Genomic DNA, 19,975 nt, shown 5'->3' with positions numbered 1-19,975 from the left:
AGATGCATATATGGTTTGAAGCTATCACTTCTCCATCAACACATTTTTTGCACAAACAACATCACTTGCTAAATGACCTACCAATTGACATCATGTACTACACAAATGTATAAAAAAAATACACCAATTTTTTTCCCAACTGAACTTTCATACCTCTTCAGCATTACCCATTGCACACCAAGGTGCAATTGCTAGTTTAACTAAATATTAATAAATGAAAAAGCCTGATTGAATTCCATAGGATCATGCAGCTTGTCTAAACAGTCAAACTTTCGAAACGGTCCATACTTTTAAAACGTTCTCATTATATGATACATGAGAAATAACCTCCATGAAACCGGGTGCACGTGACGTGCTTTGCGGACAGTCGGAGCGAATAAAATATTTACAGAAAAGAAAAATATTGTAGCATAATTCCAGAATGCAAAACAAAATGTTGGTAAACGCGTTTGTAATTTCGATAGATCACCGAAAAGTATCGGCTTTTAATTTTTTCTGAATCTCTTTCTGAAGACTTTTTCTGGGCACAATTTATATCATACTTTCGCAGATCATAAAGTTCTTCAAAATCTGAGGTGCACGGCGGCCTTGCACTTCCAGAGATTTTTGGTTTCAGAAGGTACGAATCCATTGTATTCTCGTTTGTAATTTTGCTAGAAATTTTAAGTTTTTCAAACCCTAGTTTGGGAATTTTATTTAACGTTTCAGTAGTGCTGAAAATTGGAGGATTTCAGTGGTTAGTGAAGACTCAGGGTTGAAGGAGTATGGTCTTTTTAGAAAAAAATTATTTTCTGTATTTAAAATTGAAATTTTAATTTAAGCCGTTGGGGATGCAAAATTTAAGCTCTATTTTAGGGTTTCAGTGCTGTAAAGGTTTTCAGCGATCTGGATCTGAAGAATTTTGTCATTTTTTCCTTTTTATATTTTGTTCTGTATAAAGCTGCAAATGGGCAATGCTGGGGCTGGATCTGTTTTTGGAACAACCCAAATATTAATTTTGCCTTGTTGATTTTGGTAATATGTAAATTATGTTACGTTGCTTGTGTTAACTTGATCTTGAGAAGAATGTGTTGTAATTTATGTGTTTTTATGGGTTGTGAAGCTCTGAATCCGGACTTAATATGGCTAGCCGTTGCAAACCTCATATGTGGTGTGTCTTTGGTTTGGTGATTTTGATGAGCTTGACAATAATTTTAACTGCGTCTGCTCAGGTATGGTATATAGTGATTGAATCTTCTTCTATTACCGGTTTACAGCCTCATTGGTATTTGCTCTAGGTAGATTTGTTATGTTTTGAACATTTTCTGTAATCAGATGGGTGTTTTGCTATAGCGGTTTCTGCAATATCCAGCCCTCACAACACTTAACATTACGATTTATCTGCTTTTTTAATATACTAATTGGGACTGCGTATGCATGCGTAGATAGAGCATGCACTGAATTTAGGCGTCTTTGCATGAGTACCAGGATCCGGGAATTGTTGAATTGAGCTAATCATTTTGGGATTGTACAGCTAACAGAAACTGAAACGGTCACAGAAGGGAACCTGTCAAATGACCCGACAAAGATGAAATGGCGAAAGGCCCAGGTACACTCATAATTTATGCCGGTTTTGATTGTTTTGTATGCTTATGCTCATGGGATCGAAACATGCATGTTGGTCTTCCCATTTTCTGTGCATCTTGAGATATGCTCTGTGAATCACATTAATAGCGGAGATGCGTCTGTTAGATTTACTGAAAGGAAGAATATGGGTGGGAATTTTATATGTATAGAATTTTCCTTACAATTGTTTTATCTTTCTAATTCAATAGCAGCAGCTGCTATTTTATTTTGATTGGTAAGCATGCCTTGGGGGCAGCTCCCTTTCTATAAATTCAAAAAACAAAATTACATCGCTCAATTTGGGTTCCCACACTAGGGACCACACAGTTGCATGAGATACATCATTCCCTCGGAAAATGCCATTATCCTTTCAACCTGAGGGGGAGAAAGCAGATCCCTATAGTTGCTAATATAGTAACTAAAAGTCTGTAAATTTTTCCTTTCTAGTCCCTCTCGGAAGAGCATTAGTGCCTGTCTAGAGCTTTTATTCTTTTTGACTGTGTTTGCATTGAAAATATTTGCTATCATCCCAAATGGAGGTTGCTTTTCAATCGTGGGGATGGCCAAGCTAATGGTTTTATGTTTGCAGGGGCCACATGATGTTGTATGCTACCAATCTTCTCCACATCTTTATTCCCATCGCTTGAAGTACATTTTTGAGGAAGATCTCATACAACCATCTATTATTCCCATCGCTTGAACTACATTTTTGAGGAAGATCTCATACAACCATCTATTATGAACATGCCTGTTCGACCAGTTCCCATGATTTTGATGATTGTCTTCCTTGTTTCCTTTTCTTCTGCCTCAAATAGTCTCTGCACCTGAGCCTTCTTCATTTCTACTGTGCAGTTGCATTTGACCCTAAAAATCTTTCGTTCCAGCCCTGTTGTAAATCTGTTATCTCATCCACAGTAATAAGTAAAGCCTTCTGCATCAGTGTTCAGGGAATGATATCCGGAGGCCTATTCTCCATCATCCACCTGTGTCTGTTGTTCTTTCCCCAGTCAAAGTAGCGACTGCTATTTTAAATTTATAGTAACTATCAGATATTTTCTAATTCAAGCAATTAAAAGAGTTTTCTTCATTCAGATGAAGTACATAAGCTGCATTGGTATGTGGTATACTTGACTTGTTAGCATTTGATTGAAAATTCAACATTTTTTCCCAACTGATGTTTCTTTAGTTGCTTGCCAGCATTAACTGCTACAGCTGCAATTGACTGACTGTTAGAATGTACAGAGGCTTTGAGGGGGTTAACTTTCTAATAGCAAACTCACAATAGCCTTTAGAGCCTTAAAAATTAATATCTGAGTAACCTAGTGGGGTGATCTGAACCCCTGTTATAATAAAAACAGGGAGAATAGAAAATTGAAATCCATTACTGCAGGAAATACTATGTTCTGACATATATGTAATAACTAATAAGTACCTTAAATACTTTTTTGTTTGTTTATGAAGGCTATTTTTAATTTTATTTCTTGTTTGCTAACTTCTTTACCCTATGTTGGTGGTTGCTGCTGCCAAAACTTATAGTCCGTTTTCATAAAGGAGTTAAAGTAGAAATGGCCTGCTCTATTTAGTGTTTATCTATATTCTTTGTATCCCTGTATCAGGATAGAATGCATTTGCTACTTGTTTTGTATGTAGACTGGAGTAGCATCACAAACACAAACACAAACACAAACACAAACACAAACACAGACATGTATACACATTATCATTATCTCTAGAGATTCCTAACAGTGCTTACTATTGATGGAGCAGAGTGTACATCAGTGCAGTCTAACTCATACAGGATGCACTCTTTGCTTCACTACCAAAGAGATAACTTTTTGCTTCATCTAATTAACAGAGTTAAACACTGCAGATGGACTTACAGAAATACCACAGAAGTCTTGGTCCAATTGCAATTTTTTTTGTCTTTGCATCACGTAATTTCTATAATTTGATAATTTACTGGTGACCAAAGATTTTTAATAGTTCTTTTCATTATTTTATTTCTACTGTTCTGTTAAGTATTGGCCAATGAAAACTCACTATTTATTTGAAATTGCACTTTGGTTGTTGCATTTTTTCATGTGGTGAATAGACCATATCTTAGACTGTGGTTGAGGACATGATAGTGAAAGCCAATTTTTAAGTCCATAATCAGACATATCTTTTTAATGTTTACTTTATACTATAGGTTTTTAGTATTTTATCTAACAAGCAAGGAAGTTGGAAAGGTTGGAAAGCTTGTATCATGACATTAAAAGTTTTTAGTTAGAGATTGTTGGGATTCTTACATTTGTTTGATACTAAACACGTTAAGCACACACTGATATTGTTATCAACGTTAGTGATGTATTTAGCACTTTTGTGGTTGTATGCATACTGTATGTTTGCTGTATCTGTGTATTTTGTTAGGTATAAGGTTTGATATTCCTTGATGGTACACTGAAAACCATTTGTTTTTCTCTTTCCTTTGGACGTGAATTTTAAGATTTGTGATGGATACTGTGCAGTTGGATATAGACACTATGCAAAAGGACTCAATAGTGGAGAAGCCAGATATAATAAGTAATGGTGCTTCGGAGTCCACTGGACTTGGTGTTTTTGATGGTTTTTTTGCAAGTTTGTCCATGATCATTGTTAGTGAGGTAGTATTCTAATTTTGAACATCATGCTATTAAATTGAATGCATTGGGATCATTGCATTATTATTGCTTCTTGCAATATGATTTTTATGTGATTTAATATGATACTATACTCATACTTTATTCCCTATCAGATTGGAGATGAGACTTTCATTATTGCTGCACTCATGGCGATGCGTCATCCAAAATCCATTGTTTTGTCTGGTGCTCTTAGTGCACTTATTGTTATGACTGTAAGTAAGACAGTTACTCTAGCATGCTTTATTTCTGGCTTCAGTTTTGGAATACAATGTCCTTAATGGAATTGATTTTGGCAGAGATATCTTTGTCTTGTTCATTTGAGTCCAGGCTTGAGCAAATGTTGATTTGATTTAATTTGTTGATGCTGTAAATGAAGGTGCTATCAACTGGATTAGGGCGAATAGTTCCAAATTTGATCTCAAGGAAGCACACAAATAGTGCTGCTACAGGTAGGGACCTGTACATAGTATTCTGACGAGATACTATTCCACTTTCTTTTTTTATAGTGCTTTGCTTTTTATCATATCAGAATATAAAAGATGGTATTTTGTGATGTGTTAATTTTTTATTTACTGATTTTGAACGTATTGTCAGCCATTATTCATTTGAAATGTGATAAGCTGAAGTCAGCGATGTTTGTTCTCCTTCTCTGTTACAATGCACTTGATACTGATGACTTCCCAGTGGTTCCTTGTTTTAATTTCGTTTTGTAAAAACCAATTGCGTACTGCTCTGAATTACAAACTCACCACTTTCAGAGATCTGTGAATACCAAGTCCTCTATCATTTGCTTGATTACATATTCTGTTTTCCTTACTTATTTCCCTCAGAAAGCTTTAGACACCTATTTTCTGTGGTATTCATCATTGGCCATTTGAATTCAGTGTTAGTTAGAGGATCACAAATAGAATCATAGAGGAAAACATTTTCCATCAAATGTCAGAGATGAAATTGGAGTTAGAAAACTGGTCAGAATGCTTTTTTGATTACACTCTTTGATCGATTTATAATCTTAGACAAATTAAGAAGGATGATTGGAGGATTTGCATTCTTTTTCAGAATGTAGATGACCTCTGTTAGCAAAATTTACGTACTGTGATATACAGAGACTTTATTCCTTTGTATGTGGATGGCCATGGTCTTCAAGCTAATTTATGACATTATATTATGATTGTTAACAAGTGATGTCTCTTGGCAGTTTTATATGCTTTTTTTGGCTTGCGTTTACTTTATATAGCCTGGAGGTCAGACAAAAAGAATTCACAGAAAAAAGAGATGGAGGAGGTATGTTCATGTTTTCCATATCAGTCTTTACTCTGAACTCTTTTATCAATTGATTAGAGGATTATTTTTTATAGATTTTCTACAAAATTAAGTTGCCATAGCACTTTTTGGATTTTTTTGTTTTTACCTTAGTTCCTGTTGATGAGATTCATACACTCAATCACATTTTTATAGAGGCTTCCTATTTTTTACTGATCTCTTCCTGCTCTTTGTTTTTGAAAATGCAAGTTTTTCCTTGCTTATTCCCTTTTTTCACTAATATGGTAGGTGGAAGAAAAGCTCGAAACAGGCCAAGGAAAGACAACATTCAGACGTTTTTTATCAAGGTTTTGCACACCAATTTTCTTGGAGGTATCATATTCTACAGATCACGCCTGAAACTTTTAGATTTTTAATCCCAATAGATGACCTTGAAATAATAATATGATATCATGAATTTTTTTTTGTAACTCGACATCATCTCTTCTGCAATCCGACCTTGTTCAAACCTGGTATTATTTGTAAATACTTGGATTGTAAATTTAACTGGCTCAATAGGTCATTAGCAATGTTTATGTGCTTTCATGGGTTCTAATGTTTTGCCATTTATGATAGCTACAGTTTTAATGTGTTTGGTGCAGTCATTTATTTTGACATTTTTGGCCGAGTGGGGAGATCGTAGCCAAATAGCAACAATTGCAGTAAGTTTTTCCTTGGATTTTCTCTTATCTTTAAGGGTTTTGCTGCTTTGGATAAAAAATATTCAGAATAATTTCACAAGTTGCTAGCTATTTTACACTTTACAGTAGCTGTGCTTCTGCCCTACTTGCTTGATAAGCTAATGGTTGAATTTTTCTTTTTCTTTTTGAAGGCATTCTTAATTCCAAATAACTTTATTACTACATTAAAATATTTGTAAATATTAAGTCTTAGGAACACAAGATTTATATTAACTGCAAGAAAAAGTATGGAGCTGACTCACAGTCAAAATGACCTTCCAGAGTTGGAAGCATCGAGAACGTTAGATGCTTAGTCTTTTCCTCCTGCATTTATTATTTTAATAATAGGTTGCAAACCAGTTAATAGATGTTTTATGTGTTTTGCAGACTATGTTTTTTAGTCTGATTCTCATATTAAACAATTGTGTGCTTTGAAACATGCTGGTATTTATTGGGAATGCTTTAATTACTTAACTTTGAGTATCTATGGTTCAAGAATAGTAGTGAAATTCTTATGATTTTTGTTTGATTTATCTACAATTCTTGACATTTCCTTAACACCTACGTTACCCCGAGTTTCCGGGATGGGGACGGCAGGCGATGGGGAGATGAGTTTCCGTGACAGGAAACTTTTTTGCCAATTTTGGGGATGGCAGAGGGACGGCAAAGGGGACGGCTATATAAAATATATGGAAAAATTAATATATATAGGGGAATTTTAAATTTTCATATGAAAATAGATATATAATGTATATATACATTATATTCATATGAAAACATGGATAAAGCAGGTTAATGTACATCATAGAACCTTAATATACCACATTTGTGTTCAAAATTCATTGTCAATACTCAATATGTATTCATAATTCATAATTCATTGTCAATACTCAATATGCATTCATAATTGAAATTACATTGTCAATATGCCAACACTTGTTTGCATGTAGTTCATTGTTTCTTTCTGGTTGGAGGATATTTTGATAGTCTTCCATTTCTATTATGACCTACAACCGCTTCTTTATGCACTACAAAGTTTTGGGTGTTTGTGAAATTCTATACCAAGCTGTTATTCATATTTCTGAGTGCTTTTGGCTATGATTCAGACCTGTTTACCTTTCATAATTGTTAAAAGTCCAATATTGCAGACCTGCAATCACTTTTTTACGCACTACCGAATTCTAAGTGTTTGTGAAATTTATTACCAGGCTGCTGCTCATTATTTCTAGGTGCTTTTGGAAGTGATTCAGACATGTTTACCTATCATATTAGTGAAAATCCAGTTTTCAGACCTGTAATAAAATTAAAAAATGTTTTTTTTGAGCATTTTTGTCTTTTTTTTTTTTTAAAATGTGCAGAGAAAAGGGGGATGGGGGGACGTCCCCTTTGAGAATCGCTGCCGTCCCCAAGTTTCCGGGACGTTTCCCACAAATTTTGCAATTTTGGGGACGGGAGCGGGGGGGGAGGGGTGGGGGTGTTCCCTAGCCGTCCCCAAGCCCCTGAAACCTCCCCGATATGGGGACAGGATTTTAGCTCAGGGCACATCCCCTGGTTACGTAGCTAAACACTTGTTTTTAAAGAACCTTAAGGCATGAGTTAATTTTAAAGGAAGTTTTGAAGCTAACTTACTCTTTCTGATTATAAATTTGTGACTAAAGCATATTTGAAGTGACATGTTTTTCGTACATAATAATACCATATTCAACTTGAATGTTATTTGCTATTTGTTTGAACATTTTTTTCTTATCAGAAAATTTTTGGTTGTATCCGATTCAAAAATTATCTATTTGTTGATAATTTGGTTTCTGTATGGCAATACTTCTGATTGTTTTATCGTATTTTGCAATAGAATTTTAGTTTGAATCTTACCTACTAGGAAATCTGAAGTGCTTGCTTTATTAGTAGTTTCTCTACTCTTCACTTTTCCTTGGGTCTCTTACTGTCAATGTATCCAATATTTTAAAGAGAAGTTTCATCAATATTTATAGAGAGATTTTATTAGTAATTTTGTTCAAGTTATATTCTTTTAACTCAGGTTTCTATTTCTTCTTATGTTTCTTTGCCCTTCTTATTAACAGTCCCCTTCCATAGTAGGAATTATAGTGATTGATATTTACTTTTGGTTCTTAAGTAGTTATTATTTATTGTTCCATTTAACCTTTTTCCAGATCTTTGCAAACAAAGACCATACCTAACTACTGCTCAATGGGCCAATATGTACCATGTATTTACAAACCAGTTCCGAGACACCCTAAACCTTGCAGGCTTGCTTTGTGCCATGCTTCCATGGATAAAATTAAGATAATTAACCAAAAAGCTTACTTAAGTGTTTACCCCCAGCCACCATTTCTTCCACTGTCACTGTCGCTGATTTCTTCCAAGCTGCCACTCTTCATGAGGTCCTGTAGCCCCTCAAGCTCTTCTGCTGGAGCAAGTCCCAGAGAGACTTCTTCAAAAATAATGCACATGTTCCTGCATATGGCCCATGCCTTGGCAGAGCTGAATGCGTATTTGTGAAAATAAGTGGATGCTTCTCCACTGTCTCTCCCCGAATGCTGATAACATAGAAATCTTGGGGCAACTGAATTCCTCCACCTTCATGAACCATCTCCAACACATCATCTAGCTCCCTCTTGGAAGGACTTCCTCACAAGTCGCTCACACAGGCTCCTCACCATGCCGACCAGCGCAACCAGGAACATCGTAATGGCTCGTCTTAATTAACTGCTCGCCTAGGACTCCCTTGATAGCATGCAACATTAGCTCCTGGTTTGGTTTGCACACACTTTTAATCTTTTGTCCTCGATTCCACCCAAGAAGTATATATGTCTCCTCTTGTAGGAGAGACGAATGGGTGTATCCATTTCTCAGACTATGAGTGCCACCTTGCAAGCTTTCTGTCAATTTGGCAATTGTGGAAGGGAGCCACAAATTCATTTATCTTTACTGCCACTTCCGTTCGATGTCAACCTACCCCATACACCTGGTCACCTTCACTCAGTGATTTCAAATGGATTTCCTATTAAATATCATTATTACATTGCATAGGAATGTGAGGTGACGCCATACGAGAGAGTTGATTTTCTCCATTCGATCTGTCTTGGGTGTGTGATCTTACTAAGCTAATAAGCCACTTGGATGTCCTTGGGGCACTCGCTTGGTCCTCCAGATATCTTGCAGTGAATTCCAAAATTGATGCAAAATCTTTAATCTGTCTTCACTTGTCATGTTAATTTGCCTCAGAAGTGTCCTGGAAAGGAAATCGATTGTCATCATTAACATTTGAGGCGTTCATGGTTGATTTTAAATATGTGAAAATAGTTAGCCATGTCAGCAGGCTTGTTGGACAAATGGTTGCTTCTTTATTTGCCTCCCTAAATACATGGTTTATAATTGTTTCTTGAAAGCGATTTAATTGTTTTTTTGCTGCAATTAGCACTGCCCCCAGCTTCCATCAATGAAGATGACAGGATCAAATTGTGTTAATCACCAATAATGAATCTCCTTCTATTTCTAAATTGATGATCTTCATTTTGATGGTTAGTCTCCACCCCATAATTAGGGCTTTGAATTCAGCTTTGTTTGTCCCTTTTGCCAAGGGATAGGCTTGCTTGCCTCTTGTTAAACCCTTTTTATCTCTAATATTACAATCTGCACCAGAGGTGCCTGGGTTGCCTCTTGCTGTCCCATCAAAGTTTAATTTGAACCAGCTGTCCTGAGGTGGTGACCATTTAGCTTGCACTCTGGCGTTGAGGGTCTTAACACCACCATCCCCATTAACGGGGGGAGTATTAAAATGTTTTTTATCGCTAGTTTTTTTTCAATTTCTAAAAATTGATATACAATTCTATCATAAACATTCTTTATTAGTCATATATCCAATAATTTTATTTTGATTGTGTATGCCTGTTGGAGGGAGTTCATTGGCTTAGATGCCAAATGAGGGTATCTCCTTTATCAAATTCACCCGAGACTTGCACCTGCCCTCAATCATTGGGGTATGCCACACCCAGAAATGGATGTGGCAATTAACCCAATTTATTGAATGGAATCAACAATAACAACTTAGACTAGATGTCACTCGGGGGTTTGAGCCCGGGTCTCCAACATGAAAAACCTTGACTTAAACATCTGTACTCAACCCTTTGACATATGATATAAGTATTAAACTGATATTTGGTATTGGTTTTCCACAGTCCACATAGAAGAATAATAATGCAAGCTTCTGGACTGAAAATATATACAGTTTAATCCAGACGCTTGCATTATTATTTTTTTAAACTAATAACTATTATCTAATATTCAAATATTTAATGATACTTGTAACATATATTAATAATATTATATTTGTAAATCTAATTTATTTATGATTATTTATGTCTTGTTGTTATGGTGGATATTTTTAAATATAAAGCTGGGCAATTTGATAATTATTGTATAACACTTCAATTTCAACAAAGAGTCTTAAAAGACATAGGTTTTCCAAATTACTAACACATAGCTTAATCATATAAACTATTTTTATACATAGTGCAACAACAGGAACTAATTGCTATGTGACACTTGTGACACTTGTATTGATAGAACTGTTTTCTCCAGTATCTATATGGATATTCTTATGAAATTATCTTTTTGGGGGTCTTAAAGTACAACAGTACTACTAGAATTAGCCAAATTTGATTTTTGGACTCGATTTTATCACTAGACTTTGATCTGACACTTGTTCACTTGTTTATTCATTTCCTCTCCAATTTTGTAGTAATAAAGTTTGGAGACCCGGTTATCTTTATAATTCTATCCTGAATTTTGTGGCAATATATTTGTATTAAGGGCTTTAGTTTCCTTAACAAATTAGGATCTGTCTGATTTATTCATATTTTGTATTTTGTCATATTTGTAAGAACTACCACTTTTATGCACGAGGAAAATGCCAAGTTGAATTGGGTGCTTTAGACTCATTGTTGAATTTCCTCCTTTTCTTTTAGCTGGCTACTCATAAGAATGCAGTTGGAGTTGCTGTTGGTGCAACACTGGGCCACACAATATGCACTACTGTTGCAGTTATTGGGGGAAGTATGTTGGCATCCAAAATTTCGCAAGGGACTGTTGCTACTGTTGGAGGATTGCTCTTTCTTTGCTTTTCATTAAGTTCTTACTTTTACCCTCCCATGTAAATTAATCTCGTGTAAGGTAACTTTACATTTTCCCTTGCCCAAAGATTCATTAATTCTTTTGTGTCAGTTTTGTAAACGAGGAATGTAACTCGTTCACTTCCTTTTTGTTTTCCAAATGTCATGGCTTCTTGCCATTCAAATCATTCTTTTGGATGGACAGAAAAGAATGCTGTATAATTGTAATAGAAAGATGGAACTTATTCTGAGAAGAATGCAACAAGAGTTTTTCGTTTTATGAATTCTATATGTTTTCCATAAAATAGAACTGCAAAGGTGCAAGTGGTAGGAATGGTGAGAGCACGCGATAGCAATTCAAACCTCTGCATCACATCCTTTCTTCCAACTTTTCTTTTTGAATTCAGGTAATATTTCTGTTAGTTTATGTTTGGTTGTTGACAGGCAAGCACATGGGAGTTACCAGTAGTACGAGTATGACCGTCATCAAAATCATTTGAATCAATAAACATTCCATGACAATGCAATACGATTAATTTCTTTGCTTTTAGTCTCGATGTCATTTTATCTGTTAGTGCTTTCACATTCTAAAGTTATTTTCGACAGTTTTACCATTTTATTGTTAAACATCATTTTGTCAAATTGCTTAGATAGTTCTTTTGTATTCTGGAGTTATTTTCGATATTCTTACCATTTTATTGTTAAACTCAAATATCTTTTTGTCATTTTGCTTAGATTTTAGAGACATCTTTTCTTTCAATTTTCAACAAATTGAAAATAAGTAATTAGAGGGTAACAACTTCTTTATTTTGTTGAAATCCTCATTGCTCTTCACTAGTAATTCTAAGCTTTTGCACCTTTTAAGGAGGCTAATCAGAACCCTCAAGATGTGTTTATATATGATTATTTACAGGCATTAAGATGCACTAATTGTCTCAATGGAGGCACCCTTGAATAAGAGATCGTAGCTATTTGCAATGCTTTCATATTGAGGTTATAAGGTATTTCAGTAAATACCTGTGATTGTTGTTTTAATGGTTGTCAATCCTCAAAGTCGACGTTGCTTCATCCATAAGTTTTTAATATAGGAAAGATGCCTTATGTAGTCTTTTTTCTTGTCGGTTTCACATCCAACATTGTGACCTTTCTCATGGAGTTTCCGTTTTTTGAATGATACAATAATTTAAATTGAATAGAATAGGGTAAACTTACATTCAAATACAGGCTAACATTATTTCAGAGTGATCTTTTATCATTTTATAAATTTTGAAAGGTGGGTATGTAGAAGATAGAGACCTAGATGTCAAGAGAGAGTTGCATGGTTCTTTTTTAGGCATTGATGAAAATTGTTATTAAAAATTGCAAAATGAGGGGTTGGAATTGCATCTTTGTTCACATCACCGTCATATTGAAAATGCTTCCATGCATTGTGAGGTATGTTTTGGGCTATCTCTTTACCATTGAGGAAGATCTAGTAGTTGTGCATTTGACATTAATAGTTACGTTGTGGTCATTTTGAGTCACATTTGTCAACCATTGTCAGTCGTGCTATTGGTACTAGTGATATGAATTGTAGCAATTTATCTAATTTCTAGTATTTAATTATGTAGTATTTCGTTACTAATGTTTTTAGTGGGGACATAAAATTCAAAACAAAAGGATTAGTTCATGAGTCGAACTAATGTTTTGTTTTATACAATTGTGGGTTATTTGATTTATTCCATTGTTACATGTATTTGTTGTGATGATCACTTTATATTCGAGCACTGTTTTGAAAGTTGCATTTAATAAAATCTATTTAAAGAATAAATTTTCTTTTAGTTTTTTGTTTTGCTTTTAAGTATACTCGTGATTATCAGACTGTGCTCAACTCGTACTGCCTTTCTCAACATGGCATGGGTTCAATGCATTATATCATCACGCATCAATGTATGTACACATTTTACATTTTGAAAAATATACTCATAAATTCTATTTAAAGGAGAAATGTTCCTCAAGTATCCTTATGATCATTGGACTTTGCTGAATAATTAGAACATTTTTTCATAATCATTGTGAGGATCAATGACGCATAGTTATGTTCATCGAAGATTTTGGTTCAATATATTCTTGGCACATTTACGAATTATTTGTGTAATTAGTCGCCTCAACTATAACCTCTATTAATTGTCCAGAAAAATGGAAATTAATACTTCTGTGAAGACAGAAATGATTTGGCTTTTTACATTGGACAAACTTGGGTTGTCAAAAATGAATCTACAAATAAAATGTTTGAAGCCCTAGAATCAACAACAAAAAATTAAATCCATGCAGTTCTAATTCAAGGGATTAACCATTTGAATTGGAGATAGATTTTTTTATTTCAAATTAAATATCCTTGATTATTTTATTAGTGGATGTATATTAAAGTTGGATTTTTTATACTAGAGGTTTCAACTCATGAGAATCATATTAAACTTGCCTAGAGGATGTAAATAGTAACATATGCTAGCATTTGCACCTATATGAGGTTGAAGGGATAGGGAATTAAAGATAATTACTCAATTGTATTACTTACTCTTTATTAATATTATATCAACACAATCAATTTAAGTAATTTTCTTTTTTAATTTATTATCATAATTAAATGTTTATTTAATTAATGTTAGGTAGGGTTAGATTGAAGTTTTATATCACACGTAGATTTTATTGTAAGCATTGTAAAGCTAACAAGTTTATGTTTTTTTCATATTAAAATACCTAAAAGTAAAGTTAAATTACTCAATTGTATTACTTACTCTTTATTAATATTATATTAACACAATCAATTTAAGTAATTTTCTTTTTTTAATTTATTATCATAATTAAATGTTTATGTAATTAATGTTAGGTAGGGTTAGATTGAAGTTTTATATCACACGTAGATTTTATTGTAAGCATTGTAAAGCTAACAAGTTTATGTTTTTTTCATATCAAAATATCTAAAAGTAAAGTTTATGGTACAAATGTGCTTCTGTGCATTTTCATTAGGTTTTCAGATGTGAACATGAATAAAGTGCATACAATTAAAGTTGGTTTTTTATCCTAGAGCTCTGGACTCATGGGAAACATACTAAACTTACCCAAAGGATGTATACTAATAATGAGTGTTATAATACTAACACATGCACAACCAATTTAAGTAATTTTCTTTTCTAATGAGTGTTTTTTTCATTAATGTTAGTTAGAGTTAGATTGAAGTTTTATATCACATGTAGATTTAGTTGTAAAGTGAACAAGTTTTTATTTTATTTTCATATTGAAAGACCTAAAAGTAAGTTTATGGTGCAAATGTGCTTTTGTGTATTTAATTAACTTTAGGTCATTTGTAATTCACTAGGTTTTTAACATGAAAAAGTGTATACAACTAATAAATCTTCTCACCTCATGGGTGAGGAGATTAGATGTTTTTTTCTTAAATTTTAATATGCATATAAGTCATTTATGAGCATGTTTAAATAAAAAATAAATATTAAAAAGATGAGGTATTGGATGGTAATCATATTAGATTGAAAATGTGGCTAAAATTATTATTGAAAAATTAAAGGTTTACATTATATTTATCTAAAGAATACGATCTAAATTTTAAGAGGAAGAGATATGCTCATCTCTTTTGAAAACTTGAGTTTAGAAGTTGGAAAAGGAAGAAATATAAAAATAAAAGTAAACTGGTTGGAAATGTTATGAAAATATTTGTTGAGGAAGTTATTATACTAATAGTTTTGTTAAAAATAGCATATTCTATCGTTGGCCATTTTAATTTATAATATGATTTAATTAGATTTCAACTTTTAACGTACTCTACAACCGCCGTCTATAGGTATTAAAACATTGTGCATTTAGAAAATTTCGGTCCTTATTGCAGGTTGAAAGATTTTGAGGTTCTCAGTTTGGCTCTCTGCATTCATATAATGCTACCATTTCATTTATCATGGAGCCTTTTTGATTGGCCATTTTTATTTACTTTGAGAAGAGGCTAATGTTTGGCCATAATTTTTGCGCATATATTTTGCTAGGGTTTGGTGTTTGCCGTGAAAATTTTGTACAGGTAGGTGGGCCCATAATGTTGCAGTAGGTGGTGAGCATTGTGGATGGAATAATTCCACACTCATCAAGTTGATTGATATTGTCTCTTTATTAACATCAACGCTATCCATTGTGGTTGAGAGTTGCTTGGCACAAGGCTTAAAGTTGGTGCAGGCGATTCAATGCTCGCCACCTGATTGTTGCTATTGCCCCTAAGGTCTTATTTTAACAAAAGTGTTTCATATAGATTTATTTATTTATTTTTTAATATTGAAATAATGCAGAGAAAAAATACAATCAGTTGACAGTGAAAACACCTGTCAAGGAAAGGTAAAAAATATACCAAACCACCAGCAAAACATAACAGTCAGCAATAAAATCAGCTGAGTAGACAGGCTAAAACATAAACAAGAAGATATAACTCAGTTGAAGAGCTGTGACCAACAACAATGGCCTGAGAATTAGCTCGTTACAAAATAAAAGGACTGAAACAGTCAGCTCATGATTGAGAGCATTACAAAAACAATACCAGCAATTGAACGCTAGTTTAGCAGCAGAGGCCTTAATCCATGAGAAATACAAAGCTTTCTCAATTTAATCAACTGGTTCACCTGGCACTTGATGTTTAGAATTTGAAAAGCCAACTGTATATTCTTCCTGGAATCCTCTTTAGATGAGAAAAGAGAGATGTAAGACAATAAAATATGTCAAGACAAAATCATGATGATCATTATGATTATTAAAAATTGATTTGCATCTGATTTTCCATATATATGCAATAAAATAGTATGATGAACTCCATCAGCAATAACATTGTTGTGAAGTCCGACCCCAAGCAAGGCCTCTTTCCAACTAAGATTATGTTAAAAGATAGCTGGGAGATCGTGAAAAACAAAATTCCATGATTTCTTAACAAAATGACAACCCCAAAAAACATGCCTCAAATCTTCTTGTCTATGGCAAAAAGGACAATCAAAGGGTTGCAACATAATACACCTCAACCTGCCCCCAATGGGCAGCTTGCAATGTAATATCTTCCAAGCCATGCCTCAGTATTAATTTTGGATTTCCATGTTTGTTTGAGCAGAAAGTTTAGCCCAAAATCTTTCACTGAATTTGCACCTCTATTTAACATTCAAGCGAGATTTCAATGGCAAAGCAAGAAGCAATTGCAAATATATCTTTTTCAGAGGAAAAAATGAGAAAGGATAAGCTGATAACCAAAGCCAGTTGAAAAAGTTACATTGCAAAGGAGTACATAGTTTCATGGAAACTCAGGTGGGACCAAAGACTAAACGAAAAACACAAATGGTGTGATTGAACAATATGCCAAGGTAACCAATCCATGGTAGTAAAATCCCAAAGGTCCCCAATTGTATTGATCCCTTTCTTATGCAAAAAGTACGTTTGTTTCAGAAAACTTAAGGCCAATGGTTGCCCATGGTACAAAATGTGTTTATTCCACCAAATAGCCGAAGTGGAGAACCTGAACCCATGCTGAAGTGAAGCATCTTTCCACTTTAGAAGTTGACTGGTACATTGCCAAGCCTTCCAAATTGATTGGAAGCAGGAGAAGCTTTGATGGAGAAAAATAGTGCATAAAGGATTTTATCTAGCCAACCCACAACCTGCCATCTTCCTTTAATAGAGGCAAGGTTGATTCTATTTTGAATAAGAATTTTCCATGATTCCTCTCCTTTTACAACCCTTATAATCCATTCAGTCGCTACGCAAATCCCTTGGGTTTTTGGATCAGTCAACCCCAACCCACCTTTGCACCTAGGCTAAATGCAATGAGTCCAAGAAGTGGCAATAAAATTGTTTATGGTAAAAATGGAAACAACAATATTGAAAGACTGAATAGATCCAACCACAAAACCCTAGCCTAACAACAACAAAGATTCAACATAACATATGAAGATTATCTAAGACAATGCAAATCAGCAAAATCACAAAGATTTACCATCACATGTCCAATAGGGTTTGGATTTCCATTGATCTTGCTTGATATATTTGCTCTCAGATTTTATGTGTGCACAAGAGCTCAACAAAGAATGGAAATGTGGTTGTAAGTAGGTTTGATCGCATATGAAAGTTCGAATGCTAATCCCGGGGGTGCTTAGAATGCTTAGAATGCTTAGGAGTGCTAGTAGTTGAATAGAATAGGTTTGATAATGAAGGAAACATCTCCTTATATAAAAGACACTATAAGAAATGGAGGGATAATATTAAGAGGTGTAAAAGATAGATGGTCGGTTAGGATTAGAGGGTAGGTAAAAGAAATGAGAAAATAATGAGAGGGTAGGTAGTGTAGGAATTAAGAGATGAATGATATGTGTCATAGGTAGAAAATACTAATGAATTAATTAAATAAATAAAGATTTATTTAATTAATAGAAGAAGTGAGATCAATTAAATAAATAAAAGTATTTATTTAATTTAAGAAAAGGATAATTTAAATAAATAAATATATTTATTTAAATGAGGAAAAAGGTTAGAAGAGGATAAATGAATTAATTAAATAAATAAAGATTTATTTAATTAATAGAAGAATTAGGCTTGAGATAATTAAATAAATAAAAATATTTATTTAATTAGACATGACAATTTTAGGTGTCTACATTTTGCCCCTCTTTGAGACAATGTAGCTTGTCATGTTATTTCAAAGAAGATAAGATGTGTAGATAGGAATCTGGAATTCATCAAAGCAAATGTAAACATTAGCCTAGCTCAATCACGAAAACTAAAATGCAATGACAAGAATCCTAAAACACTCAATAGAGATACTGAAAATTAGACATTTAAACCAAATGCAAACCATTGCAAACGTGAATGTCTCCTCCAGAAATCTCCATTGTCCTTCTTTCTCTTTCAAATTGCTTTATTTTGTGGATCTCACCCTCAAGTGCATAGCATAATGTGAAAGCAAGATTGAAAAGACGAGACGACAGCATAAGGGTACTAGAAGCGTGATTGATTCGACCCTTTTGATTGAATAAAATCATCCAATTTATAGATAAATCGGAGAAAAAACAAGATTAGCATGAAATTGATATTAGAGGCAATTGATTTCAAAAATGGCACAATTGAGTTCAAGGAAGAAGGTTATGACACCTTCTATGTCATGAATTATGACATATTGCCAATGCAAAGGTTAGAGGACTAAAAGCTTATGACATCTTACTATGCCAATAGTATGACGCATGAGAAATTCATGCTTCCACCGAAGCACAAAAATAGGGAAAGACTAGAGAGAAATTAATTAGGTGGAAATTGAATTTTGACAAATTAGAAAATTAGGTGGAAATTAGGAATTAGGAAAATTAGAAATTGATGAAATTAGAAAAATAAGTGAATTAATTAACAATTTTTCATTTATTAATTAATTCACAAAAAGAGAGGGAGTTAATTAGCCAATTAAATAAATATTAATTTTGACAAGAAGACTTAGGATAAATAAATAAATTATTTAACCTAGAGGGAAAATGACAAACAAGATTAAATGAATAAATCATAAAACCTTAGAAGATGAACTAGAAATGCAAGAACGACAATTAGGTCTTGATGTAAGATCGATTTGATCATGATTCTGACTTGATAAAAGACCAATGCTAATAAACGATTGAGATTGGTTGACAAATTGACCAAGATTGATAAATGCGCCAATTGACGAGGAATCAATGACTAATTGATTCCAATTGACATGATTGAGAAGGATGACGATCAATGACAAGATTGAAAATGACAACGATCGATGACAAATCGATCGCAAAACGACAAGATTGAAAAGGACAACGATCGATGACAAATCGATCGCAAAATTGACGAGATTGACAAGGATCGATGGCGAATCGATCGCAAGATGACAAGGTTGACAAGAGGACAAAACCCTAATTCTATCATCGATTAGGATTGACGATGTCCAGAATGAAATCGAATTGACGATGTCAAAATATGACAAATGAGAACGCACATTGATGTGACAGGATAAGATTGAGCAAAATCATGACTGAAGATTGTTATCGACAAGACCAAATTCGAAAATGAAGAATGTAGAAGAAGGACTTGATGCTCGCAAATGATAAAGACCAAGTGCGCAACATAGAAGAAATGTTGCGACGCAAGAACCCTAAAATAAGGCAATGCGCAAATGTTAAAGTATGACTCCGCAAGCGTTGACCATTTTTAGATGTTTCATCAAGTTGCCCCCAAGATGGGAATGATATGCCCCCTTGAGAGATTGGATGAAAATGTCTAAAAAGATCGTAGACAATCTCTCGATAAGAAAGAAAGGCTAGAAAAGACTGACCGGATATGATAGAGTGATAGAGTCATGGGATAAAGAAGACCGATTCGGGAGACGAGGGCTAGGGTAGTCTATAAGATAGAGTACGAGGGAAAACATCCTCATTGTCATCCACACACCTAAGAGATCAAAGTGCAGAGAGAGTAGAGAGCAATCAACAGTCAACAATGATGGTGTTGGTGCACAGATTCGATTGCGTTCGTCAATATCAGAGGCTAGCAGATGTAGGAGAGTCGGTGAGTACCACAA

At 34.0% G+C, this 19,975-nt stretch overlaps 1 protein-coding gene across 1 annotated transcript; it reads left to right on the top strand.

Moving 5' to 3' along the window:
* The first annotated feature begins 279 nt into the window (after nucleotides 1-279).
* Nucleotides 280-11,660, top strand: LOC131033574 (GDT1-like protein 4). Its single transcript, XM_057964803.2, has 11 exons — nucleotides 280-435; nucleotides 551-619; nucleotides 1,103-1,211; nucleotides 1,514-1,588; nucleotides 4,113-4,247; nucleotides 4,379-4,477; nucleotides 4,642-4,714; nucleotides 5,464-5,549; nucleotides 5,817-5,900; nucleotides 6,170-6,229; nucleotides 11,233-11,660. The coding sequence occupies exons 3-11, from the start codon at nucleotides 1,122-1,124 to the stop codon at nucleotides 11,419-11,421; spliced, it is 891 nt and encodes a 296-aa protein (XP_057820786.2). The 5' UTR covers nucleotides 280-435; nucleotides 551-619; nucleotides 1,103-1,121; the 3' UTR covers nucleotides 11,422-11,660.
* Nucleotides 11,661-19,975: the final 8,315 nt, after the last annotated feature.

This window comes from Cryptomeria japonica, chromosome 5 (assembly GCF_030272615.1).
Source record: "Cryptomeria japonica chromosome 5, Sugi_1.0, whole genome shotgun sequence".
NCBI lineage: Eukaryota > Viridiplantae > Streptophyta > Pinopsida > Cupressales > Cupressaceae > Cryptomeria > Cryptomeria japonica.
The sequence above is the reverse complement of the archived record's forward strand: the minus strand, read 5'-3'. Positions and strand labels throughout refer to the sequence as shown.